The 26,660-nt window shown below is 40.4% G+C and overlaps 1 protein-coding gene across 1 annotated transcript; it reads left to right on the top strand.

Annotated features, from left to right (window-relative positions):
- The first annotated feature begins 490 nt into the window (after positions 1–490).
- On the top strand, positions 491–24,089 carry LOC117522974 (ras guanyl-releasing protein 3-like). The gene is made up of 12 exons (XM_034184392.1): positions 491–502; positions 673–846; positions 2,485–2,601; positions 12,250–12,528; positions 12,819–12,899; positions 13,902–14,015; positions 14,132–14,247; positions 14,331–14,478; positions 14,789–14,825; positions 18,643–18,792; positions 19,032–19,405; positions 22,835–24,089. Exons 1-12 carry the CDS (start codon positions 491–493, stop codon positions 22,841–22,843), a joined length of 1,611 nt encoding a protein of 536 aa, XP_034040283.1. The 3' UTR covers positions 22,844–24,089.
- Positions 24,090–26,660: the final 2,571 nt, after the last annotated feature.

The following is a 26,660-nucleotide window of genomic DNA, read 5'->3' as shown; positions in this document are numbered from 1 at the left end:
GGGAGCATCAGCGTCAACATTTTGGCTATGCGTCTCATTATCTGTGCCTGATCCAGCACATACTATGTGCATGAGTGTTGAGAACCGCAGTTGCTGGAGAAAGACAATAGGAGACTTTAGCTTCACCTGGCTTGCTGCAGTTACATGGTTACTTTCAAGAGGCGGGGATGGACTTGTGGTCTACCTGGGTGGTTACCATCCATGAGTTGGTTCTGTGGTGTCATGGATGTGGCAAAGTGTACCATCAGTGCATGATCCTAGACTTTACTTGCCAAGCCAATCTATATATATAAGCACTGGGCCACATTTTTATTTGGGGATGTGACATCAACTTTTAACTGGTTTTCCTCAAAATAAAATCTCTTTGATCTTGGCTGAGCTGCAGTTGTTCGACCAGGTTTAGTCAAAATTGGATCAAAACCTTTGTATTATTTTGTTCACACATGGATGGATGAACTCGCAGACAGATGGACACAAGGGATCGATACCGATGAGTGCACATGTAATATAGTACAGATATCACCCAGTCTGACTAGAAAGCTGACGTACTGTCAACATTTGACTTGTGTTTTAGTGCCACCATCAGGTCAACCTGTGCAATTATGCTGAAGATAAGTAAAACTTGTGAAACAAAATGAAAAATATTTACGTGATTTGTTTTTTTGTCTGCAGTTCACTGATTACCAGAGCTACGTGATTCACAGCTGTGTGGTAGATAACCCGACACTGGAGCGCTCCATTGCCCTGTTCAACGGAATCTCCCATTGGGTCCAGCTTATGGTGCTCAGCAAGCTGACCCCTCAGACACGAGCAGAGGTCATCACCAAATACATCCATGTGGCTCAGGTAAGACAAAGACATCCACCTCATCGTGGCACGCAACAGAACAGAAATAAAACATAATTTCAGCACTTACAGAAATCACCTGGTACAGTATGGAGTCATTGGGTAAAAATTCATACATGTAAAATAAAAATATAAATACAATCAATCAATCAACCAATTTTTTTTATATAGCGCCAAATCACAACAAACAGTTGCCCCAAGGCGCTTTATATTGTAAGGCAAGGCCATACAATAATTACGTAAAAACCCCAATGGTCAAAACGACCCCCTGTGAGCAAGCACTTGGCGACAGTGTGAAGGAAAAACTCCCTTTTAACAGGAAGAAACCTCCAGCAGAACAAGGCTCAGGGAGGGGCAGTCTTCTGCTGGGACTGGTTGGGGCTGAGGGAGAGAACCAGGAAAAAGACATGCTGTGGAGGGGAGCAGAGATCAATCACTAATGATTAAATGCAGAGTGGTGCATACAGAGCAAAAGGAGAAAGAAACACTCAGTGCATCATGGGAACCCCCCAGCAGTCTAAGTCTATAGCAGCATAACTAAGGGATGGTTCAGGGTCACCTGATCCAGCCCTAACTATAAGCTTTAGCAAAAAGGAAAGTTTTAAGCCTAATCTTAAAAGTAGAGAGGGTGTCTGTCTCCCTGATCTGAATTGGGAGCTGGTTCCAGAGGAGAGGAGCCTGAAAGCTGAAGGCTCTGCCTCCCATTCTACTCTTACAAACCCTAGGAACTACAAGTAAGCCTGCAGTCTGAGAGCGAAGCGCTCTATTGGGGTGATATGGTACTATGAGGTCCCTAAGATAAGATGGGACCTGATTATTCAAAAACCTTATAAGTAAGAAGAAGAATTTTAAATTCTATTCTAGAATTAACAGGAAGCCAGTGAAGAGAGGCCAATATGGGTGAGATATGATCTCTCCTTCTAGTCCCCGTCAGTACTCTAGCTGCAGCATTTTGAATTAACTGAAGGCTTTTCAGGGAACTTTTAGGACAACCTGATAATAATGAATTACAATAGTCCAGCCTAGAGGAAATAAATGCATGAATTAGTTTTTCAGCATCACTCTGAGACAAGACCTTTCTAATTTTAGAATACAGAGGATAATATACAAATAGTGACTGGTTTGGAGGGCAGCATAATGGAATGGGATCATTGTATGAAAAATTGTGGGCTCCAGGCTGTTCACAAGCAAACAGACAAACAAAACACAAACTAGAGCACTGCACTAGCACAAACCTCTGCCAACATGTTTGCAATTCCACAAATTTTTACCTTGGAAAACACTTTAAAGGTCAAAGTCTTTTTTGAAGTGACTTTTCAAAAGATAAAATATTATACAAAATATAGATCAAAAGGGCTTTTCAATGTTCATATCAAAATATTTGCTCAATCCGCAGTACGAATCAGATCTGATCAAAATTTGTCAGGTGATAGTGAGTGCCAGTTTGCACCTCATTTTCAAATATGAGAGTGATTAGGGCATATATATATATATAATGTGAGCTCCTGGCTGTCCACAAACAGACAAACAGGGGTGATAATATAACCTCCTCCAATTTTCGTTGGTGTAAGTAATCACAGATCAGTGAAAGATTTTGTGTGCAGGTTTTTAAACCTTTAACTGTTTGACTCTTGTCAGAAACTTCTCCAACTGCAGAACTTCAACACTCTGATGGCTGTGATTGGTGGACTGAGCCACAGCTCCATTTCACGACTAAAGGAGACTCACTCTCATCTGGTCCCTGAGGTTGTGAGGGTAAGTCCACAACACCAGAGGCACTTTTGTTTCTCACAGACAGGGGCGTAGGTTTGCATATGGACCATAGGGACAAGTCACAACCAATATTTTGGGATGGCAAAATAGTCCCTACCAATATTTAGAATTTTTTTTATATAACAAAATCATTCACTATTTTTTTGCGAACTTGATACTATAATTTTAGTCGTCACGTTTTGTGTTTTCGACGTGCCAGAGTGACAGGGTTACCCATGTTGCAATTTCATTAGCTCACGTTCTTCTCACATGGACGTAAACAAAGCGCATCTCGTGGCAGGCAGTGCTTAATTTGTAAAGTGGGAGGTCCCAGAGCGCAGAGGATGGGTGGCTCCGGTGCAGTGTTGCCAGATGTACGATAATTATCGTATTTGTACGATAGTTTTGCCCTCTGTACGATGTACGATCAATAATGGGAAAAAATCCAATATGTACGATAATTTCGGTTGGTTGCCCAAACACGCATCTCTCTCTGACACCCAAGAATCATTTTGCAGGTGTTGCACTCAGGGGGCATCAAATGCTGGCTTTGGGCGACCGGGACAGTCATTTGAAAGCCCGCCCCCTCTCCATACAAAGTAATGAGTTCCCATCCAATCTCTGCCGTGACAGGAAGATTCCCCAACCAACATCTTTTTTTTTTCTCGAAACTTTATTTCAACAAATGCAATAACAAACAAACAAAACACAAGAGCAAAGAGATATACAAGAAGAATAAAAAAAAAGTTAAAGTTCCTTATGGAGGTATCAACACAAGGGCGTAGGTTTGGTCTCAGCTTTGGTAGGGACAATACCACCCCCCCGGCCCCCTGCCCACCACCACCACCCCCTAACCCACTCATACCATTAGACGCACATATGATGACATAATGCTGAATAATTTAACACTTTATTTACAATATTAAGTGTGTAGGCAAACAAACAAATAGCTTAAATAACAAAATTGCACCCAAAATCACGAATCTATTCTATAGGCCTACACCTGAGAGAACAAGACAACAAAAAAATACTTGTGGAGCTAACAAAAAAAAAAAAAAGTTTTTGCAACCAAGATGTATAATTTATTCTCTTCATCAATAATGCAGTTGTAGGTATCTGGCAACCTAATTTAAAAAAAAAGGGATTTCCAATGATATATATGGTGTATTACGGTAAACGAAGCCTGTGATGTCATAACGCAGAGGAAAAACACGGAAGTTTCACACTAATGCGCCGCTGATTCTCATTACCGTAAGTTCTCATGTAAGCCCTCACTCTGAAAAATTTAACACTGACAGCAAGCCAAGAACCCGTGCTATCCAACAGTATGCTATATGTTGCATATATTACGGTAAAGTGCGTTCGGTGACTTTTGAAACAAGGCAAAAGTATGAAAAAGAGCGCAAAAGTGACAAAAAAGTACAGAGACAGACAGCAAACATAAATGTAGTAATTTCTGAGGAAAAGGCAGGATGTTAGTGTCATTTGTGAAGGTGTGTGTGGGTGTGCAGTTTATTTTAAGTGTGGCGCACAGCATTGTTCGCAAGCCCTCCACCCCGCCCTTCTTGTTTTTCTGCACCGGAGCAGTGTTGCCAGATATGAAATATGAAACTATCGTACCAAAACCTCAAAATTATCGTATTTTGGGAGAAAAGATCGTACACAAACAAAACGCATACAACGTAGCTATTTTAGCGTTTTGTTTTGTTTTTTTTATTTCCAAAGAATTTTATGTCACATTTTTAAACAGTAATTATAGTAATGGGGAAACTAGAACGCACTACTAGAAAGATTTTTTTTTCTGTGAAGGGACACAAACGTGTTAATTACCAGACTAGAAAGAGTCGAATTCAACCTCGAGGTGGCTGTCGTCATCCGATGCCATGGACACTTGTGCAGATTTTGTTGAACACAGAAAAAATGTTGACACCTCCATAAGGAACTTGAACTTTTTTTTATTCTTCTTGTCTATCTCTTTGCTCTTGTGTTTTGTTCGTTTGTTGTTGCATTTGTTGAAATAAAGTTTAAAAAAAAAAAAAGATGTTGGTTGGGGAATCTTCCTGTCACGGCACAGATTGGATGGGAACTCATTACTTTGTATGGAGAGGGGGCGGGCTTTCAAATGACGTTGTCCCGGGCGGCCAAAGCTGTGTGTGTTGTGTCTTTGATGCCGCCTGAGTGCAACGCCTGCAAAATGATTCTTGGGTGTCAGAGAGAGATGCGTGTTTGGGCAACCAACTGAAATTATCGTACATATTGGATTTTTTCCCATTATTGATCGTACATCGTACAGAGGGCAAAACTATCGTACAAATACGATAATTATCGTACATCTGGCAACACTGCACCGGAGCCACCCATCCTCTGCGCTCCGGGACCTCCCACTTTACAAATTAAGCACTGCCTGCCACGAGATGCGCTTTGTTTACGGCCATGTGAGAAGAACGTGAGCCAATGAAATTGCAATATGGGTAACCCTGTCACTCTGGCACGTCGAAAACACAAAACGTGACGACTAAAATTATAGTATCGAGTTCGCAAAAAAAAAAAAATAGTGAATGATTTTGTTATATAAACAAAAATGCTAAATATTGGTAGGGACTATTTTGCCATCCCAAAATAATGGTTGTGACTTGTCCCTTTGGTCCATATGCAAACCTACGCCCCTGCCAGCAACCATAGTCAATTGTCTTCTGGGGGCCAGAGCAGGCGACATTGAAGGAAATTTGAAACTGCTGGCTAAGGCTAAGCATAAATTTGGTAAGATTGTAATTCACGTCGGCAGTAATGACACCCGGTTACACCAATCGGAGGTCACTAAAATTAACATTAAATCGGTGTGTAACTTTGCAAAAACAATGTCGGACTCTGTAGTTTTCTCTGGGCCCCTCCCCAATCGGACCGGGAGTGACATGTTTAGCCGCATGTTCTCCTTGAATTGCTGGCTGTCTGAGTGGTGTCCAAAAAATGAGGTGGGCTTCATAGATAATTGGCAAAGCTTCTGGGGAAAACCTGGTCTTGTTAGGAGAGACGGCATCCATCCCACTTTGGATGGAGCAGCTCTCATTTCTAGAAATCTGGCCAATTTTCTTAAATCCTCCAAACCGTGACTATCCAGGGTTGGGACCAGGAAGCAGAGTTGTAGTCTTACACACCTCTCTGCAGCTTCTCTCCCCCTGCCATCCCCTCATTACCCCATCCCCGTAGAGACGGTGTCTGCTCCCAGACCACCAATAACCAGCAAAAATCTATTTAAGCATAAAAATTCAAAAAGAAAAAATAATATAGCACCTTCAACTGCACCACAGACTAAAACAGTTAAATGTGGTCTATTAAACATTAGGTCTCTCTCTTCTAAGTCCCTGTTGGTAAATGATATAATAATTGATCAACATATTGATTTATTGTGCCTTACAGAAACCTGGTTACAGCAGGATGAATATGTTAGTTTAAATGAGTCAACACCCCCGAGTCACACTAACTGTCAGAATGCTCGTAGCACGGGCCGGGGCGGAGGATTAGCAGCAATCTTCCATTCCAGCTTATTAATTAATCAAAAACCCAGACAGAGCTTTAATTCATTTGAAAGCTTGACTCTTAGTCTTGTCCATCCAAATTGGAAGTCCCAAAAACCAGTTTTATTTGTTATTATCTATCGTCCACCTGGTCGTTACTGTGAGTTTCTCTGTGAATTTTCAGACCTTTTGTCTGACTTAGTGCTTAGCTCAGATAAGATAATTATAGTGGGAGATTTTAACATCCACACAGATGCTGAGAATGACAGCCTCAACACTGCATTTAATCTATTATTAGACTCTATTGGCTTTGCTCAAAAAGTAAATGAGTCCACCCACCACTTTAATCATATCTTAGATCTTGTTCTGACTTATGGTATGGAAATAGAAGACTTAACAGTATTCCCTGAAAACTCCCTTCTGTCTGATCATTTCTTAATAACATTTACATTTACTCTGATGGACTACCCAGCAGTGGGGAATAAGTTTCATTACACTAGAAGTCTTTCAGAAAGCGCTGTAACTAGGTTTAAGGATATGATTCCTTCTTTATGTTCTCTAATGCCATATACCAACACAGTGCAGAGTAGCTACCTAAACTCTGTAAGTGAGATAGAGTATCTCGTCAATAGTTTTACATCCTCATTGAAGACAACTTTGGATGCTGTAGCTCCTCTGAAAAAGAGAGCTTTAAATCAGAAGTGCCTGACTCCGTGGTATAACTCACAAACTCGCAGCTTAAAGCAGATAACCCGTAAGTTGGAGAGGAAATGGCGTTTCACTAATTTAGAAGATCTTCACTTAGCCTGGAAAAAGAGTCTGTTGCTCTATAAAAAAAGCCCTCCGTAAAGCTAGGACATCTTACTACTCATCACTAATTGAAGAAAATAAGAACAACCCCAGGTTTCTTTTCAGCACTGTAGCCAGGCTGACAAAGAGTCAGAGCTCTATTGAGCTGAGTATTCCATTAACTTTAACTAGTAATGACTTCATGACTTTCTTTGCTAACAAAATTTTAACTATTAGAGAAAAAATTACTCATAACCATCCCAAAGACGTATCGTTATCTTTGGCTGCTTTCAGTGATGCCGGTATTTGGTTAGACTCTTTCTCTCCGATTGTTCTGTCTGAGTTATTTTCATTAGTTACTTCATCCAAACCATCAACATGTTTATTAGACCCCATTCCTACCAGGCTGCTCAAGGAAGCCCTACCATTATTTAATGCTTCGATCTTAAATATGATCAATCTATCTTTGTTAGTTGGCTATGTACCACAGGCTTTTAAGGTGGCAGTAATTAAACCATTACTTAAAAAGCCATCACTTGACCCAGCTATCTTAGCTAATTATAGGCCAATCTCCAACCTTCCTTTTCTCTCAAAAATTCTTGAAAGGGTAGTTGTAAAACAGCTAACTGATCATCTGCAGAGGAATGGTCTATTTGAAGAGTTTCAGTCAGGTTTTAGAATTCATCATAGTACAGAAACAGCATTAGTGAAGGTTACAAATGATCTTCTTATGGCCTCGGACAGTGGACTCATCTCTGTGCTTGTTCTGTTAGACCTCAGTGCTGCTTTTGATACTGTTGACCATAAAAGTTTATTACAGAGATTAGAGCATGCCATAGGTATTAAAGGCACTGCGCTGCGGTGGTTTGAATCATATTTGTCTAATAGATTACAATTTGTTCATGTAAATGGGGAATCTTCTTCACAGACTAAAGTTAATTATGGAGTTCCACAAGGTTCTGTGCTAGGACCAATTTTATTCACTTTATACATGCTTCCCTTAGGCAGTATTATTAGACGGTATTGCTTAAATTTTATTGTTACGCAGATGATACCCAGCTTTATCTATCCATGAAGCCAGAGGACACACACCAATTAGCTAAACTGCAGGATTGTCTTACAGACATAAAGACATGGATGACCTCTAATTTCCTGCTTTTAAACTCAGATAAAACTGAAGTTATTGTACTTGGCCCCACAAATCTTAGAAACATGGTGTCTAACCAGATCCTTACTCTGGATGACATTACCCTGACCTCTAGTAATACTGTGAGAAATCTTGGAGTCATTTTTGATCAGGATATGTCATTCAAAGCGCATATTAAACAAATATGTAGGACTGCTTTTTTTGCATTTACGCAATATCTCTAAAATCAGAAAGGTCTTGTCTCAGAGTGATGCTGAAAAACTAATTCATGCATTTATTTCCTCTAGGCTGGACTATTGTAATTCATTATTATCAGGTTGTCCTAAAAGTTCCCTAAAAAGCCTTCAGTTAATTCAAAATGCTGCAGCTAGAGTACTGACGGGGACTAGAAGGAGAGAGCATATCTCACCCATATTGGCCTCTCTTCATTGGCTTCCTGTTAATTCTAGAATAGAATTTAAAATTCTTCTTCTTACTTATAAGGTTTTGAATAATCAGGTCCCATCTTATCTTAGGGACCTCGTAGTACCATATCACCCCAATAGAGCGCTTCGCTCTCAGACTGCAGGCTTACTTGTAGTTCCTAGGGTTTGTAAGAGTAGAATGGGAGGCAGAGCCTTCAGCTTTCAGGCTCCTCTCCTGTGGAACCAGCTCCCAATTCAGATCAGGGAGACAGACACCCTCTCTACTTTTAAGATTAGGCTTAAAACTTTCCTTTTTGCTAAAGCTTATAGTTAGGGCTGGATCAGGTGACCCTGAACCATCCCTTAGTTATGCTGCTATAGACGTAGACTGCTGGGGGGTTCCCATGATGCACTGTTTCTTTCTCTTTTTGCTCTGTATGCACCACTCTGCATTTAATCATTAGTGATCGATCTCTGCTCCCCTCCACAGCATGTCTTTTTCCTGGTTCTCTCCCTCAGCCCCAACCAGTCCCAGCAGAAGACTGCCCCTCCCTGAGCCTGGTTCTGCTGGAGGTTTCTTCCTGTTAAAAGGGAGTTTTTCCTTCCCACTGTAGCCAAGTGCTTGCTCACAGGGGGTCGTTTTGACCGTTGGGGTTTTACATAATTATTGTATGGCCTTGCCTTACAATATAAAGCGCCTTGGGGCAACTGTTTGTTGTGATTTGGTGCTATATAAAAAAACTGATTGATTGATTGATTGATTTGGCGCTATATAAAAAAAATTGATTGATTAAAAAAAAAAAAACGCTAAAATAGCTACGTTGTATGCGTTTTGTTTGTGTACAATAATTTCTCCCAAAATACGATAATTTTGAGGTTTTGGTACGATAGTTTCATATTTCATATCTGGCAACACTGCTCCGGTGCAGAAAAACAAGAAGGGCGGGGGCTTGCGAACAATGCTGTGCGCCACACTTACAATAAACTGCACACCCACACAAACACGCACACACACCTTCACAAATGACACTAACACCCTGCCTTTTCCTCAAAAATTACTACATTTATGTTTGCTGTCTGTCTCTGTACTTTTCTGTCACTTTTGCGCTCTTTTTCATACTTTTCCCTCATTTCAAAAGTCACCGAACGCACTTTACCGTAATATATGCAACATATAGCATACTGTTGGAAAGCACGGGTTCTTGGCTTGCTGTCAGTGTTAAATTTTTCAGCGTGAGGGCTTACATGAGAACTTACGGTAATGAGAATCAGCGGCGCACTAGTGTGAAACGTCCGTGTTTTTCCTCTGCATTATGACATCACAGGCTTACGTTTACCGTAATACACCATATATATCATTGTAAAGCCCTTTTTTTGTTGGCAAATTAGGTTGGCAGATACCTACAACTGCATTATTGATGAAGAGAATAGATTATACATCTTGGTTGCAAAAACTTTTTTTTTTTGTTAGCTCCACAAGTATTTTTTTGTTGTCTTGTTCTCTCAGGTGTAGGCCTATAGAATAGATTCGTGATTTTGGGTGCAATTTTGTTATTTAAGCTATTTGTTTGTCTGCCTACACACTTAATAATGTAAATAAAGTGTTAAATTATTCAGCATTATGTCGTCATATGTTATGTATTATGCTGTACTTGTGCGTCTAATGGTATGAGTGGGTTAGGGGGTGGTGGTGGTGGGCAGGGGGCCGGGGGGGTGGTATTGTCCCTACCAAAGCTGAGACCAAACCTACGCCCTTGCTCACAGATCACACACTGATCCTAGAAATACATATCATATATATTCTATAAGAGGTAGTGTTACATGCACAGTGGATTTAGAACATATGCACTCCATTTGGCCTTTTAAGTGTATTTTTTTGTTTTGGCCTAAAATAAATAATAATTTAAAAAAAAAATCAGACATGTTCCTGTACCACACCACTCCATGACATCCTCTCACAATGCAAGGTAACTGTTCCTTTGACACAACATCATTCCAGCAGTACCCAAGGATCCTACAAAGAGACCCAGTACCAAAGATGTGATCTGCACTTATTTGTCATACAGCGACCTACAGAGCCAACTGTTATGTAATGTAACATTGGTATGCAAATTTTTAGAAGTTGTCTGCTTCAGAAATAAAATACTGTTTCCAAGATATTTAAGTTTTTACATTTTACATCTACATAATTATATTGTGTTGATAATTGACAGCACAGTGGCTTAGTGGTTAGCACGGTTGACTCACAGCAAGAAGGTCATGGGATCTCTTCCCACCTGGTACTTTCTGTGTGGAGTTTGCATGTTCTCTCTGTGTTCATGTGGGTTCCCTCTGGGTGCTCCAGCTTCCTCCCACATCCAAAGACATGCAGGTTAGGTGAATTGATGACTCAAAATTGACCGTGCGTCTGAACTTCTTCCATTTATTGATGATGATGGAGGCCACTCTGCTCACTGGGACCTTTAAAGCAGCAGAAATGTTTTTGTACTCTTGCCTAGAATTATGCCTTTTTTCTAAAAAACAAAAACAAAAAAAACTTTCTTTCACACTGTCATTATGGGGTATCGTGTGTAGAATTTTGAGGAAAAAAATGAATTTCATCCATTTTGGCTGTAACATAAAATGTGGAAGTGAAGTGAAGCACTGTGAATACTTTCTGGATGACTATGATGAAAACTCAGCTATCATTTATTTTCTATACCCGCTTACTCCAACCTAGAGTCATGGAAGCCTATCTCAGCAATCATGGAGCATGAGGCAGGGTACACCATGGACATGATGGGGGGTCTATCACAGGGCCACATATATAGACAGACAAAAACATTCACACACAGACACACAAACACAGACACACACACAAGCCAAAAAAGGAGTTAACAAAGGTCAGCACACTTATTGTTCCTTTTCCAAGTGTTTTACTATGAGCTTCGACAGCATTTTGACCAAATCAGGTCTTCATAAGGTCCTCCATAGAGTATTCTCCCGCTTGACATAACAAACCTACAGGTGTGGAGCTTACTCATTAACTTTTTTTTTCCCCTGCAGATGGATGTGGAGAGTGACTTCAAATCTCTGTACTGTGAAGGAAAAGCATTTCAACCATTAAATAAGAAAATGTGAATATGTCAGAAGAAATTATTGTTCTTTTCTTGTAACTTGTATATATGAGATGACAACCACCCGGGTTGTCTGACTGAGTGGTTGTCCTCTCATGTATATAGACAGGACCAGGATACAGGGTGGTTTTGTGATGCTGTGTGCAGGGTCAGGGCATACTGCCAGACTTCACCTGACTTGAAGAAAAGACATACACCCTAAGAAGTAGAAAAAAGTAAAGAACAATTTTCACAAAATAGTTGTCTGATTCTATAAATATACATGAAATCAGACTAAGTTATGATCTGCACAAGGATAATTTAACAATTGCACTTACTCAACATTCCACTGTAAAAGCACCTGGTCTACAGATCAATACACTGAACGTGTTTTACAAAAAACAGTTTTATATAAAGTTCTGTACTGAAGGTTCTTGGTGCTGGAGTTTCCAAACTGAAAATCCAGAAGGCTTCTCTTTTTAAAGGTTGGCTGTCTGTGCTCCTACATATTCAGTTGTCCTTGATATGTTCAATCTATCAAAAGGCATCAAGACACCCTACCAAATTAAGAAGTTACAAGTTTCAGTGGCTGTGATTGTAGAGATGAAGGCTATAAATACAGTTTCCCGGCTGTTTTACAAGTTGCAACAAAATAAAGGCATATTATAATTCCTCACTATGCCCTCTGTTCCTTATCTCAGATCTGGAGAGAAATGACGGAGCTGGTCTCTTCCAGTAATAACTACTCCTACTACCGTAAGGCCTTCAGTGAATGCCACGGCTTCAAAATTCCCATCCTGGGCGTGCACCTCAAGGACCTGATAGCAGTGAATGCTGTCTTTCCTGACTGGGTTGACAATAGCAACAAAGTGAACTTGGTGAAAATGCAGCAGCTCTATATAACCTTCAATGAGCTGGTGTCTTTGCAGAGTGCGGTGGCCCAAGTCGAACCCAACATGGATCTTATATATCTGTTAACGGTGAGACATTACAATCCCAGAGTGTTTGCAAGATAGAAGATTTGTTGCAGCACAGCATCCCCACATTTTAGTTTTTGGCCTTGTGGCAGTGCTTTTGTGTTAAAACAGTAGGCATGCCCACTATCTGAGAAAAATATGGAGCCTTTGTTTTTAAAATCATGAACATCACTTCATTGTGAAGCATCCAATCACAGATTCTGATGCTGGTGCTACAGTGATACACGGGCTTATCTTATATTGCAACTTTGTGAATTTAATAACATTTTATCTATAGCCTTTGCTTTTTCCAGCTATCTTTAGACCTTTACTACACAGAAGATGAGATTTATGAACTGTCATTGCTGAGGGAACCACGTAACCCCAAATCACTGGTAAGTTTCTCTTGGCCCAGTTTGTAATGTGCCCTTTAGTTTGATGCCTCGTCAATATTTCTCTTTGACTTTGTACCTGCATATGAAGAATTTCAGCACTTACATATGAACTGGGACTCTAAAACCATTACTTTCCATAATTACCCTGTGCACCATCAGTAACTGGCTCTTGGAGTATTGTAATCAGACGTGTGTTTGTGTATGTCTGTGTACAAAACAACAGATAAAAATAACTTTCCCCCTCTATGACAACTACACTGGGGTTAATTTTGTGTATCTTACCTAATTCACGCCCCTAATCATAATTAGGGGTGTGGTCGCTTTGAGTCATACCATCGGTTGCTACTTGCTGTTGTGGAGAGCTGTGTGTCATTTTTTAACAGCTGTCGATATCCTCATCCGTTAGGTCTCTTTAAAGCATCATTAGTGAGAAAATAAGCAGCTCATACCTTTTAATGCTCACACCAAACCATTATGAGAACCACTGCACAATCCCCAAAAATATGATTTAATAAACACAGAGTCACCCATGTTCCAATTCTTTATCCATTTATTCATTCGTAACATAGCCAGAATCAGCACTCCCACTGCTGCCAGGATGGCAGCTCCCAGATATGGGCTTCATATCGGTTTTTACAGGTGTCTATAGAAAACCTATGGGTGATGTCACGCAGGGTTGTCTGGTATACATACAGTTGGTGTTGACAATTTATGTTCTCCACATTGGGACAAACCATTTGGGCTTGTGCAGATAAAACTGTTTTTTGTTTCTTATTTTTACTGAGAGTCTGTTCTGCTTGGAGTTGCTCATTCATTGGTGTTGGCACTGCTACACGGTAAAATCCAATCTGGAGCATACATACAGCCTAACCATAGGTGGTCCTATGACTTGGCATCCCTTTAGAAGGGCTGCAATATGAAACCTTACCACTAAGTCATAAAAACCACCTTCAACACTATTAAGTGTCCCTTTAAGTCTTTTGTTTTTGTCCTTCTTCACAGCCAACATCTCCAACAACACCCAACAAACCTCTGGTCCCTCTAGACTGGGCATCAGGTGTGACTGCAAAACCAGATCCCTCTGTGGTCAACAAACACATCAGAAAAGTGGTGGATGTGAGTACACAAAATCATTTTGCAAAGAGAAAGGAGACAAACAGTTTCTGCAGTCTTTAATTAAACATGTGAGACTTCACTGTACTCATTTATTTTCCTTGGATGGAATCGGGAAGTCTGTGTTCAGGAATTACGACCATGACCATGATGGGTATATCTCTCAAGAGGACTTTGAGAGCATTGCTGCTAATTTTCCCTTCCTGGACTCTTTCTGTGTTTTGGACAAAGATCAGTGAGTGGCCAAATAATTAGCTGCAGAAAAAGTATAGCAGTGCCCGAGTCCGATTCCATATGAAATCTTTCCCTTTCTCCCAGAGACGGATTGATCAGTAAGGATGAGATGATTGCATATTTCCTACGGGCTAACCCTCTCCTTCAGTGCAAGATGGGTCCGGGCTTCATCCACAACTTCCAGGAGATGACGTACCTGAGGCCAACCTTCTGTGAACATTGTGCTGGATTTGTGCGTATCACTAAGCTGATGCCTGCATATTTCAAACATCAATTTGTCTGTTTCCTGTGGAAGTTTAATTTTATTAATTTAATTTAAAAAAAAGTGATGATAAAGACAAGTTATTGGCTGGCTGTCATGCATTTGTCATGGTGGTTCTCTTTGTTTTTAGTTACTATGTTGCAACATGTTTACAGGAAATGTGTTGAACTGTGTTTGTTTAAAGGCCATGCTTCCTTGTAGTATTTTCTGATTTATTTATTTCTTTTCTTCTCTGTACTATTGTTCCTCCTTCCTCATATTTGTGAACCTAATCCTGCAGCTCTGGGGAATCATCAAACAGGGCTACAAATGCAAAGGTACTGCTCACAGTTACTGGAATGGTACAGGAAATATGATGATGAAGAGGAAAAACAAAACCTGAACTGTGACATTTAATTTCATACCATGACTATTTAAATATTTATGTTCTACTTGTCATTGTCTTTTTAAAGGGGCGTTCTTTCATACATGTTCCATCTGTAATGGTTGTAGTATAACCGAAGACCCCTATGCAGAAAACAACACCAATGGAAAGTTCAAACAGTTTAATAGTAGTAGTTTAATAGTTTTAATAGCAGCTGAAGCTGTAACAACATCAGGTAGTAGTAGTTTGTTCACACAAGTGTCCTTGTGGACACAGTTGATGACATGGTCTGTAACAAGTGCATGGGTTTGGTACACAGTTAAACAGTCAACAGTGTTCATGAAAGCAGCAGCAAAAAGAGAATCAGCAGAGGGACAGTAGACAGGAATCAAACATACTGCATATGAAGTCCAATAGATGGCAGGCTAAATGTGAAAGAAACAGGAAGGCAACAGAAGTCAGCAAATGGAGATCAAACACTAGAAATGAATGCAAGAAAGCATGTATGCAAACTAGACAATGGCACTGGAGCTAACGATATGTGATGGCTAAATATTGTGTAACTCAGTTAACCAGGAAGTAAAGCATGCATGTGAACCTGAAAACCTGAGTGGTCAGGAAGTAAAGCCAACAACATGCACCGGGAGCAGAACTGTCATGATAAAAGCACAAGGGGGAAAACAACGCGGATGATATGTCACAAGAAGACTAACAATGTGGAAATTACATTAGGAGTACAAACAAGAAGATATACACACTAGAAATGTACTAGAAGGAACAGAAATCCTGTTTCCCAAACAATCTACTCCAGATTACTTGATTTAATTATTTTGTTGTTTCTTTCCCCTGCAATTAAACACAGTACAATGCAGGTTCTATGGCTACACCCTTAAATACAGTCATACACACCCCAAATAAACTATACCATATTTACTCTAATAAACAACGTGAGGGCATGGAATTTGCATGAAGGGGGAACGTTTGATGATCATTTGCATACACATACATGCTGCTGTACACAGTACAGCCTTATGGTATGTACATACATGTGTACCGCATGCAAAAGAAGCAGTGCAAACTTGAAACAAATAATGCTTTTCTACATGCAGTAGCTGTTACACAATTACATAAAATGGCTCCGTGCAAACGTTTTTACTCGGCAGTGTTCAAGCTAAAAGTTGTGAAAGAAGTGGAAGAGAAGGGATGCATCATGTGGATGAGATTTTCCCAGTTGATAGGAAACACACCCGGGAGTAATGTAGGAACAAAGATAAGCTTGCAATCCTGGCCAGAAAAGTAGAACAGCTGCTTGGGGAGGTTACGGACGTTGGTGTGACAGGGAATGGTCTGAAATACTAGGCACTGTGACTGCATAAGCAACATGGAAACCAGAACAGATTTGATGAAATTTTGTGGCAATGAGGTAGGACTATTTCATTTTAATTTTATTGTTGTCTCTGTCTCAGCAATTCACAATTTCACTACATACAACATGCTGAAAAAAATCAAGAGGGGGCTTTAATTAGAGAGGGAGCATTTATTAGAGTAATAGTATAATATAGAGTAAAAATATTAAATCAGTTGCTGGTTTATCTGGAAGCTTCCTTGCAGTTTAAAAAGTCATTCATCTTTGTGTCTGTAACCTTTGACCCACTCAAAATCTGAGATCAGGTGTAGGACCATACACTAGTTCCATATGCCACTTCACCTACCACACTATAGAATCACACTGGATCCTGGATGACATCCACACAGCCAGAGAACTGGTCCAACGCCACCTCCTGAAACTAACCATCTGTCCATTGAAGCCAGGTGAATTGGATGTCCCTTTGGTCTTCTGCAGTTGTTGGAATCCTAAAACTGAGGAACCTGCATGCTGAATAATGTGCTGGTAATGCCACATGGAGAAAATGCCATAGCTGATATTTGCTCACAATGGAAGTGATGCTCCTCATCATAGTCTCCTGAAGTAACCGTTCATTTGGCACAAAGTCATTCCAGTGGCACCCAAGGATCCTCTGAAGAGACCTAATACCATAGACATCCAGTTGTCACCTCAGGCTGCTGATTATCAGTAAATATCACAACCACACAGTCAGACAGCAAGTACCAGGACCCTAAAGACTTGGACTTTCTTTCTCTTGCAAAGATATCGACTTCTCCATACATCTTTGTCCAGAGACAACTCCGTTAACTCCGTTAACTCCATTAACTCTTCCATTAACTCTCAAACCACAAAGTTGTTTATGGATTTGATGCGAGTGACCAGGTCTGTGAGAGACATAATGTAAAAAAAATAAAATCCGGAAATCATGATGATTGATGATTGATTTTTTAATAATTTATTTGTATGTTACTGGTGCAAAGTATAAGTGTGAAAATCAATGTTAATATTTGGTACAGTAGCCTTTGTTTGCAATTACAGAGGTCAAACGTTTCCTGTAGTTTTTCACCAGGTTTGCACACACTGCAAGCAGGGATTTTGGTCCACTCCTCCACACAGATCTTCTCTAGATCTTTCAGATTTGGCGTTTCAGCTCCCTCCAAAGATTTTCTCTTGAGTTCAGGTCTGGAGACCCTCCATCCTCCCTTCAATATGGTGCAGTCGTCCTATCCCCTTTGCACAAGAACACCCCCAGAGTATGATGTTTCCACCCCCATGCTTCACAGTTAGGATGGTTTTCTTGGGGTTGTTCTCATCCTCTATACATGGTAAGTGGAGTTGATTTCAAAAAGCTCTATTCTGGTCTCATCTGACCATATGACCTTCTCCCATGCCTCCTCTGGATCATCCAGATGGTCACTGGTGAACTTCAGACGTGCCTGGGCATGTACTGGCTTGAGCAGGGGGACCTTGCTGCCCTGCAGGATTTTAAAACATGACAGCACCATGTGTTACTAATGTAATGTTTGTGACTGTGGTCCCAGCTCTCTTCAGGTCACTGATCAGGTCCTCCTGTGTAGTTCTGAGCTTTCTCAGAATCATCCTTACCCCGCAAAGTGAGATCTTGCATGGAATCCCAGACCGAGGGAGATTGACAATCATCTTGTGTTTCTTCCACTTTCTAATAAATAATCATAACAGTTGTTGTCTTCTACCAAGCTGCTTGCCTGTTGTCCTGTAGTCCATCCCAGCCTTGTGCAGGTCTACAGTTTTGTCCCTGGTGTCCTTAGACAGCTCTTTGGTCTTGGCTATGGTGGACAGGTTGGAGTGTGGTTGATTGAGTGTGTGAACAGGTGTCTTTTATACAGGTAACAAGTTCATACAGGTGCAATTAATACAGGTAAAGAGTGCTGAATAAGAGGGCTTCTTAAAGAAAAATTAACAGGTCTGTGTGAGCCAGAATTCTTCTTGGTTGGCAGGTGTTCAAATACTTATTTGCAGCACTAACATACAAATAAATTATTTTAAAAAAATCATACATAGTGATTTCCGGATTTGTTTTTTTAGTTTTTTTTTTTTATTATGTCTCTCACAGTGGACATGCAGCTAAGATGAAAATTTCAGACCCCTCCATGATTTTTAAGTGAGAAAACTTGCAAAACCGCAGGGTGTTCAAATACTTATTTTCCTCACTGTACATGTTACTGTGGTTTATATTATTTTAAAATAACTTCATATGAAAATCAAGTCAACATTCCAAATGATTTAACACATGTATTGTTATTGTTTATTGTTAATAAAATGGAATCTGTGCAGGAAGAGAAAATTGAATTTGAACATTTCTACGTGCAGAATTTTGGCCCACAACTTCTTGTTTGTTTTGCAGATTGTGGTGTCAACTGTCATAAGCAATGCCGGGAGCTGCTCGTGCTGGCATGTCGTAAGCTCGTCTGCTCAGGTTCACCAGGCAGCATTTCTCCTGCAAGACTGACCCACAGCTCGCTACCGAGCAGCCCAGCGCTGGCCACGTGCAAAGGTCATTATCACCTTTTTAAACTCCTAATGAGAGGAGTACTCATACCTCCACCAAGAGCCAACAATCTACAGCGCTAGGATTTTGCGTCAGATTGTGTTTTGTGATACGCATGCGCACTCATACACACCTCCATTTTTCGAGTTACTGGTGGTACTGAGTTGTAGCAAACCTCTGTTGTGTCAAATTGTTCAACTTTTTAAAATTTAATTTCTTCATCATCATCTGTCCTCTCACTTTAGATGAGGATGAAGTGTTCGAGTTCCCCTCCGTGACATCAGCAGGTCCAGTTCTGGACAGCCGGTCCATCACCTTAATGACCGGCTCAGCTCAGAGAATCTCTGTGCGCCTGCAGAGGGCCACCATCAGCCAGGCCACCCAGACGGAGCTGCTCTGGACCGAACACAGTTGGGGTGACACAGGCGTTAGCTCCCACACCTTTCCAAAAATGAAGCACCACACTCACCGGAAGGCCTCTAAAAATAAAGGCTTTGCCCACTGGGAAAACTACAATGATGGACAAAACCAGGGGGTCTCATCCCAAGGCAGACCAGATTTCAAGAAGTCAAATGTCTCGAAAGAGCTTGTACAGAATGGAATTACAGATAGACCAAAGGTGTGTGTGTGTATGTTCTGTGTGGCTATAACGTGCTGTACTGTAATGTTTTGTCATTATTACTGCATTTAAATTCTTTTCCACAGCAGATGATTAAATGAAAAGTCACTTTAAAAAAGCATAATAATAATGACGATAATACCACCCTAATTCCAATGAAGTTGGGACCTTGTGAAAAATGTAAAGAAAAACAGAATTCAATGGTTTGCAAATCCTCTTCAACCTATATTCAACCGAATACACCACAAAGACAAGATATTTAATGTTCAAATTGATCAACTTTATTGTTTTTACGCAAATATTTGCATAAAATGCAAAATTTGCATGAAATGGATGGCTGCAATATGTTTCAAAAAAGTTGGGACAGTGGTATGTTTACCACTGTGTTACATCACCTTTCCTTCTAACAACACTCAATAAGCATTTGGGAACTGAGGACACTAATTGTTGAAGTTTTGTAGGTGGAATTCTTTCCCATTCTTGCTTGATGTACGACTTCAGTTGTTGTATTTTGCGCTTCATAATGCACCACACATTTTCAGTGGGCAACAGGTCTGGACTGTAGGCAGGCCAGTCTAGTGCCCATACCCTTTTACGACGAAGCCACGCTGTTGTAACACGTGCAGAATGTGGCTTGGCATTGTCTTGCTGAAATAAGCAGGGATGTCCCTGAAAAAGACGTTGCTTGGATGGCAGCATGTGTTGCTCCAAAACCTGGATGTACCTTTCAGCATTGATGGTGCCATCACAGATGTGTAAGTTGCCTATACCATGGGCACTAACACACCCCCATACCATCACAGATGCTGTCTTTTGAACTTTGTGCTGGTAACAAGCTGGATGGTCTTGTTCCTCTTTTGTCCGGAGGACACGACGTCCATGATTTCCAAAAACATCAGACCACAGCACACTTTTCCACTTTGCGTCTATCCATTTGAAATGAGCTCGGGCCCAGAGAAGGAGGTGGCATTTCTGGATGTTGTTGATGTATGGCTTTCACTTTGCATGGTAGAGTTTGAACTTGCACTTGTAGATGTAGTGATGAACTGTGATAACTGACAATGGTTTTCTGAAGTGTTCCTGAGCCCACGCGATAAGATCCTCATGATGTTGGTTTTAATACAGTCCCACCTTAGGGATCGAAGGTCACGAGCATTCAATGTTGGTTTTCAGCTTCGCCGCTTACGTGTAGAAAGTTCTCCAGATTCTCTGAATCTTCTGATTATATTATGAACTGTAGATGCTGGAATCCATAAATTCCTTGCAATTGAACGTTGAGAAACATTGTTCTTAAACTGTTGGACTATGTTTTCATACAGTTGTTCACAAAGTGGTGATCCTCACCCCATCTTTGCTTGTGAATGGCTGAGCCTTTTGGGGATGCTCCTTTTATACCTACTCACATTTTTCCAATTAGGTGTTCTTTGAGCATTCATCAACTTTCCCAGTCTTTTATTGCCTCGTCCCAACTTTTTTGAAACGTGTTGCAGGTATCCATTTCAAAATAACCAAATATTTGCACACACACACACACAAAAAAAAACGTTTATAAGTTTGAACATTAAATATCTAGTCTTCGTGGCGTATTCAATTGAATATAAGTTGAAGAGCAAATCACTGTATTCTGTTTTTATTTACATTTTACACAATGTACCAACTTTATTGGAATTGGGGTTGTAATAGAATAATAGTTCTTAACTGGGCAAGACTGGAAGTCAGCTTGATTTATGGGTAATATTTGTTGTAGTGAGCAATCATCATTAAAGGACATCTCAAGTTTCCTTTTTCCACATTAGTCATATTAAATCCTCTGAATGACCTATTCACCCATTACAGATAAACAAACTGACCTAAGATATCACTTCTGACAGTGGTGCAGGGTAGGTATAAACCAGTATATGTACTAGGAAAAAATACAGCTTGCCTGTATTCAGATGTTGTGGTACAACTAACATATGGACAGTTGAAAGGTACTGTATGTTGCCAGCCCTGTTTTATTATTTTGAGCGTATGATGAATTTTTGTAACTCCTGGGACAAGCGCCCATTTACTCTCATTCGATTCTTTCCTATACTAATTTTTTCCAAAAAGTATTGCTCGTAAACCAGTTGTCAAAGGTGAGAAGAGCACTCAGTTTTGTTTGCAAACAATGTTTTGATATGACTGGGGTTGTAAATAGCTGAACTCATCCTTTAGTCATCAGACTGTATAACTCCTCACTTGGGGGGAGGAGGAGTAACAGGAAGACAAAGGACGGGAAGGAGAAGAAAAGTAGTAGCCAGCAGCAAGCACTATTTCTGGTATTTACATTTGTGTATTTATATTTATGTTTGTAATTTGTTTTTTACTTTCACTTTCGATATTTTGTGTGCTTCTTATCCTATGTGCTGCTATACAATGCTGTTGGAACCTCAATTCCCAGGGGATTAATAAACTTCTGTCTAATCTAATCGTTAAGTATTTCAGACCATTACCAGCAGCACAATCGCTGTGTCTTAATGCTACTGTACCATAATTTTTCTGTGCATAACGTAGCATGCAGGTGCCTGAGTGTTGAGGACCCCAGTGGCTGGATAAGCCAAGGGGACACCCGAGTTTCACCTGGCTGTGTCAGATAGATGGTTACTTTTGAGAGGAGGGGATGGACCAGTTGTCTTCCTGGGTGGTTGCCAGGACCCAAGGGGGTTAATAGGGTTTCAAAAAGAAATAGTTTGCACCTTGTGTCATCCTTAGTTATCATGTTATGGGGTAACATATGTCACATGCCATAGAATTCAATGGACGTTGACATTGTTTGACCTTTACTTTGGAGAACAAGCATTCAACACAGTCAAAGCTATTCCATTTATTAATCCTATTAGCACAACCAATAATTTGCACCACTTTTATTCCCAAAATTGGAGTAACTTTAACTTTTGACCCCTGTAGAAACTGAAATTTACCTTTGTCACCATTCTTGCTGTTTTTACCCCATAACTCCAGAACATTCAGTCATAGATAGTCCAAACTATACCTTTTTGGACTCTTTGTGGTCAGACAAATAATTTGGTGTAGTTTTCAAAATGATTGGAGCATTTTTAATTTTTGACCTGTGTGTAATTCCTCAAGTGACCCCTACCTGACTGCCTATTGAAAATTCAAGTGACCAGTCAGTTTTTTTCAAAAGAGTAATGCCTTAGGAGTATTTCTCCTGAATTTGATGCTTGCTTCACCATTTGAACGATTGGTTCAGTTATCTGCTGCACTAAACTTCACTGGCAGAGGTAAACATCAGTTCAGCTGCTATTTTGCGACAAAATACTGTAGCACTACAAGATGTATTTGAAAATGAGAGAGAGAGAGAAAGTGGAAAGTGTGTCCAAATATATATACACACACCTTGCTGTGCAAAACACCACACATAACAGTAATTTTTCTGCGTTCCTCCAGCATAGCTGACTTTGTGGTGCAGACCTGTCTCGGTGCTCCAGACAACAACTGGTGACTCGGACCAGGAAGCTCCTTTCTCTGCAGGACGTGCTCAGTTGCCTGGCGTCTCCCTCTGCTGACCTGGAGCTATCGTGCCCACTCTGGCATGGATCTGGTCACAGCTACTCTTGGAGTATCTGCAGCTGCGCAAAAGGACAATGTGTGTTGAGTCGCTGAAAGACCACCAGAGGGCCCATTGTGGAATACAATGAAAGGCACCTTCAGTCAGTGCCACCTGTGCATCAGTCTAGTCTGACACTGAATGTAAATAATGTGACATCCAGGTGTGAGTTTTCCTCGAGAATGTGACATGAACAGTGATTCGTCCCAGTTACTAGCCAGTACCAGTTACTTCAGAAACACCAGCATTAAAATCCAATGAAACATAGACAAGATCTAGAAGTTTACTCTTCACCAAGTGGACTTTTTGTTGGTCTTCAAAACTTTGTGCTGCTCCTTCAACTGACTTCTTCAAAAGACTGAAGATCAATGCTGTTAGTTTTCTGTGATGCAAAGGTAAATGTGTTGGCCCACCATCTGAAGGCACAGACAATAAATGGAAAAACACCATGCCATCTTGCTGAGGCAGCTATCAAGACTAGAGGCCCAGGAAAGCTGATAAAGATGTTTTTGTTTCATCAGGTCAATGCCCTCGCTCACACATTGGTAGTTGCCATAGTTACTGCGTATGACTGACTTCCAGATGATTAATGAACTAATTTCTTTAGGCTTTTCCAGTTTTTGCTTGGGGTCACCAAAGAGAGTTCTGTATGTTTATTTGGCACAAGCTTTACACCAGATACTTTTACTGATCTAACCTCAGACATAGATAATTCAGCATGTGTGGCCTTGAACTGGGGACCTTCTAGTTTGGAGACAAGCATGCTCATCACTTGCACCACCATGCTGCCCATTAACCACATCATATACTTTACTGATTTAGCACTATCTTACTTTCACCACTTTTTAAAATATTTGGCTGAAAAAACATCAGCATGATGATGGTGTGTCTGTTATTTCAGAATGAAAGCTTCTGCATCAAGGTGATGCAAGCATCGCAACACCATTGGACCTCAAAGCATATGTTGAAGAACAGCCCACACATATTCTCATCATACAGATACTTCCCCAATTCCAATGAAGTTGAGACATTGTGTAAAATGTAAATAAAAACAGAATATAATGATTTTCAAATCCTCTTCAACCTATATTCAATTGAATACACAAAGACAAGATATTTAATGTTCAAACTGATAAACTTTATTGTTTTTGTGCAAATATTTGCTCATTTTGAAATGGATGCCTGCAACACATTTCAAAAAAGTTGGAACAGGGCAACAAAAGACTGGACAAGTTGATGAATGTTCAAAGCACACCTAATTGGAAACAGGTGAGTGTCATGATTTGGTATAAAAGGAGCATCCCCGAAAGGCTCAGCCATTCACAAGCAAAGATGGGGAGAGGATCACCACTTTGTGAACAACTGTGTGGAAAATATGACTTACCACTGTTGCTCTGAGGGTTGGTAAGGTTAGACCTTACCTGTGTGAAGCACTTTGAGGCAACTCTGTTGTGATTTGGCGCTATATAAATGAAAAAAAAAAAATCAACAGTTTAGGAACAATGTTTCTCAATGTTCAATTGCAAGGAATTTAGGGATTCCATCATCTGCAGTCCATAATATAATCAGAAGATTCAGAGAATCTGGACAACATTCTACATGTAAGCAGCAAGTCCGCAAACCAACATTGAATGCCCATGACCTTTGATCAGGAGGCACTGCATTAAAAACCGACATCATTGTGTAAAGGAGTATCTTACCGTGTGGGCTCAGGAACACTTCAGAAAACCAGGTCTGCAGTGCAGACCTGTCGCCCACTGAAAATGTGTGGTGCATTTTGAAGCGCAAAATACGACAATGGAGACCCCGGACTGTTGAACAACTGAAGTCGTACATCAAGCAAGAATGAGAAAGAATTCCACCTACAAAGCTTCAACAGTTAGTGTCCTCAGTTCCCAAACACTTATTGAGTGTTGTTAGAAGGAAAGGTGATGTAACACAGTGGTAAACATACCACTGCCCCAGCTTTTTTGAAACGTGTTGCAGGCATCCATTTCAAAATGAGCAAATATTTGCATTAAAACAATAAAGTTTATCAGTTTGAACTTAAATATCTTGTCTTGTCTTGTGGTGTATTCAATTGAATATAAGTTGAAGAGGATTTGCAAATCATTGTATTCTGTTTTTATTTACATTCTAGGCCATGTTTCCTGCTAATTTATTTCTTTGAATCAAATTTATTTAACTTTTTGTGCAATCAAGTTGTGATCACCGGTGTTCTTGCCCATTCCAATACATATTTTGTTGAACTATTCACAACCTGAGCAGCAATTTATTTCTATGAGTCAAACGTATTTCACTTTTGTTGCAACTAAGTTGCGACTGCCGGTGTTCCCGCCCATTTCAATAAATATTTTTTTGAAATGCACATCCTGAGAAGTCTTCAAAATTTAAATAATTTGTTCACATAATTTTTCAGGAGCCGCTGAGACCCGGGTGCCAAGAGGACTCGTCAGTCACTCAAACTCGAGGTATTTGATATTTGTAATTAGTGTAAAGGCAAAAAAAAAAACAACAAAAAAAAAATCTAAACCAAAAACAACAATTTAAGCCTTCGTCTGAACAGTCATTCTGTTGTCATGGGTGAAAACAAGTCATATCCTGGTCATGTCAGTGGAGTGGCAGAGAAGTATGTGAGAGTAGTGCAGGACATACAAAGACAGTGTGACTGCGGTGAGATGCGCAGTAGGAATGACAGACTCATTCAGGATGAAGGTGGGATCAGCTCTGAGTCCTTTCTTGTTTGTAATGGTGATGGACAGGTTAACTGATGATATCAGACAGGAGTCTCCATGGACTATGTTTGCAGATGACATTGTGATTTGTAGTGAGAGTAAACAGGTTGTTGAGTCTAGCGTGGAAAGGTGGAGAAATGCTCTGGAGAGAAGGGGAATGAAAGTCAATAGGAGCAAGAGTGAGTACACGTGTGTGAATAAGAGGCAGCACAAAATAGAATAGAACAGAATAGAGCCTTTATTGACATTGCACATATACATACATACAATGAAATTTGTCCTCTGCATTTAACCCATCCAAATTACATTTAAATACAATCCAACCACTAGGAGCAGTGAGCAGCAACAGTCCGGCGCCCGGGGGTCAGCTCCAGATATAGAGACACTGCCTTGGTAAAGGACAGTGAAAGGACCAGACCCTAAATAAGCATGTTTTTTATTGTGTGAGGAAACTGGAATGCCCAGAGGAAACCCACGCAGACATGGGGAGAACATGCAAACTCCACACATAAAGGGCAGGAAGCAATCTCCTGACCTTCTTGCTGTGAGACACCAGTGCAAACCACTAAGCCACCGTGCCACCCAAGTCTAGTGGAATAGCCAAAATGGCAGAGAAGATGATTGGGTGCCCTCTACCCTCGCCGAAGGACCTTTATGGCTCTTACACTCTCAGGAGAGCCAACACCATCCTAAAGGACTCATCCCACCCTAGCCACTCTCTGTTTGAGCTACTGCCATCAGGCAGATGGTGCAGGGCCATTAAAGCAAGTACAAGTAGACTGAAAAACAGTTTTTACCCAGCTGCTGTTAGAGCTATGAATACCACTGGAACCAAATATTCATGTTACACTTAAAATGAGTGTAATATCTATCTATGAAGTAAGAAGTGTGTGTGTGTGTGTGTGTGTGTGTGTGTGTGTGTGTGTGTGTG

The sequence above is a fragment of the Thalassophryne amazonica genome, chromosome 13, assembly GCF_902500255.1.
Source record: "Thalassophryne amazonica chromosome 13, fThaAma1.1, whole genome shotgun sequence".
In the NCBI taxonomy this organism is placed as follows: Eukaryota; Metazoa; Chordata; class Actinopteri; order Batrachoidiformes; family Batrachoididae; genus Thalassophryne; species Thalassophryne amazonica.
This window is presented reverse-complemented; position numbering and strand designations above follow the sequence as displayed.

Bases quoted from the DNA above. Each gene is read 5' to 3' on its own strand.
- LOC117522974 (XM_034184392.1), top strand. The intron at 847-2,484 runs GTAAGACAAAGA...GACTCTTGTCAG, and splicing joins AATACATCCATGTGGCTCAG to AAACTTCTCCAACTGCAGAA. The intron at 18,793-19,031 runs GTCATTATCACC...CTCTCACTTTAG, and splicing joins AGCGCTGGCCACGTGCAAAG to ATGAGGATGAAGTGTTCGAG.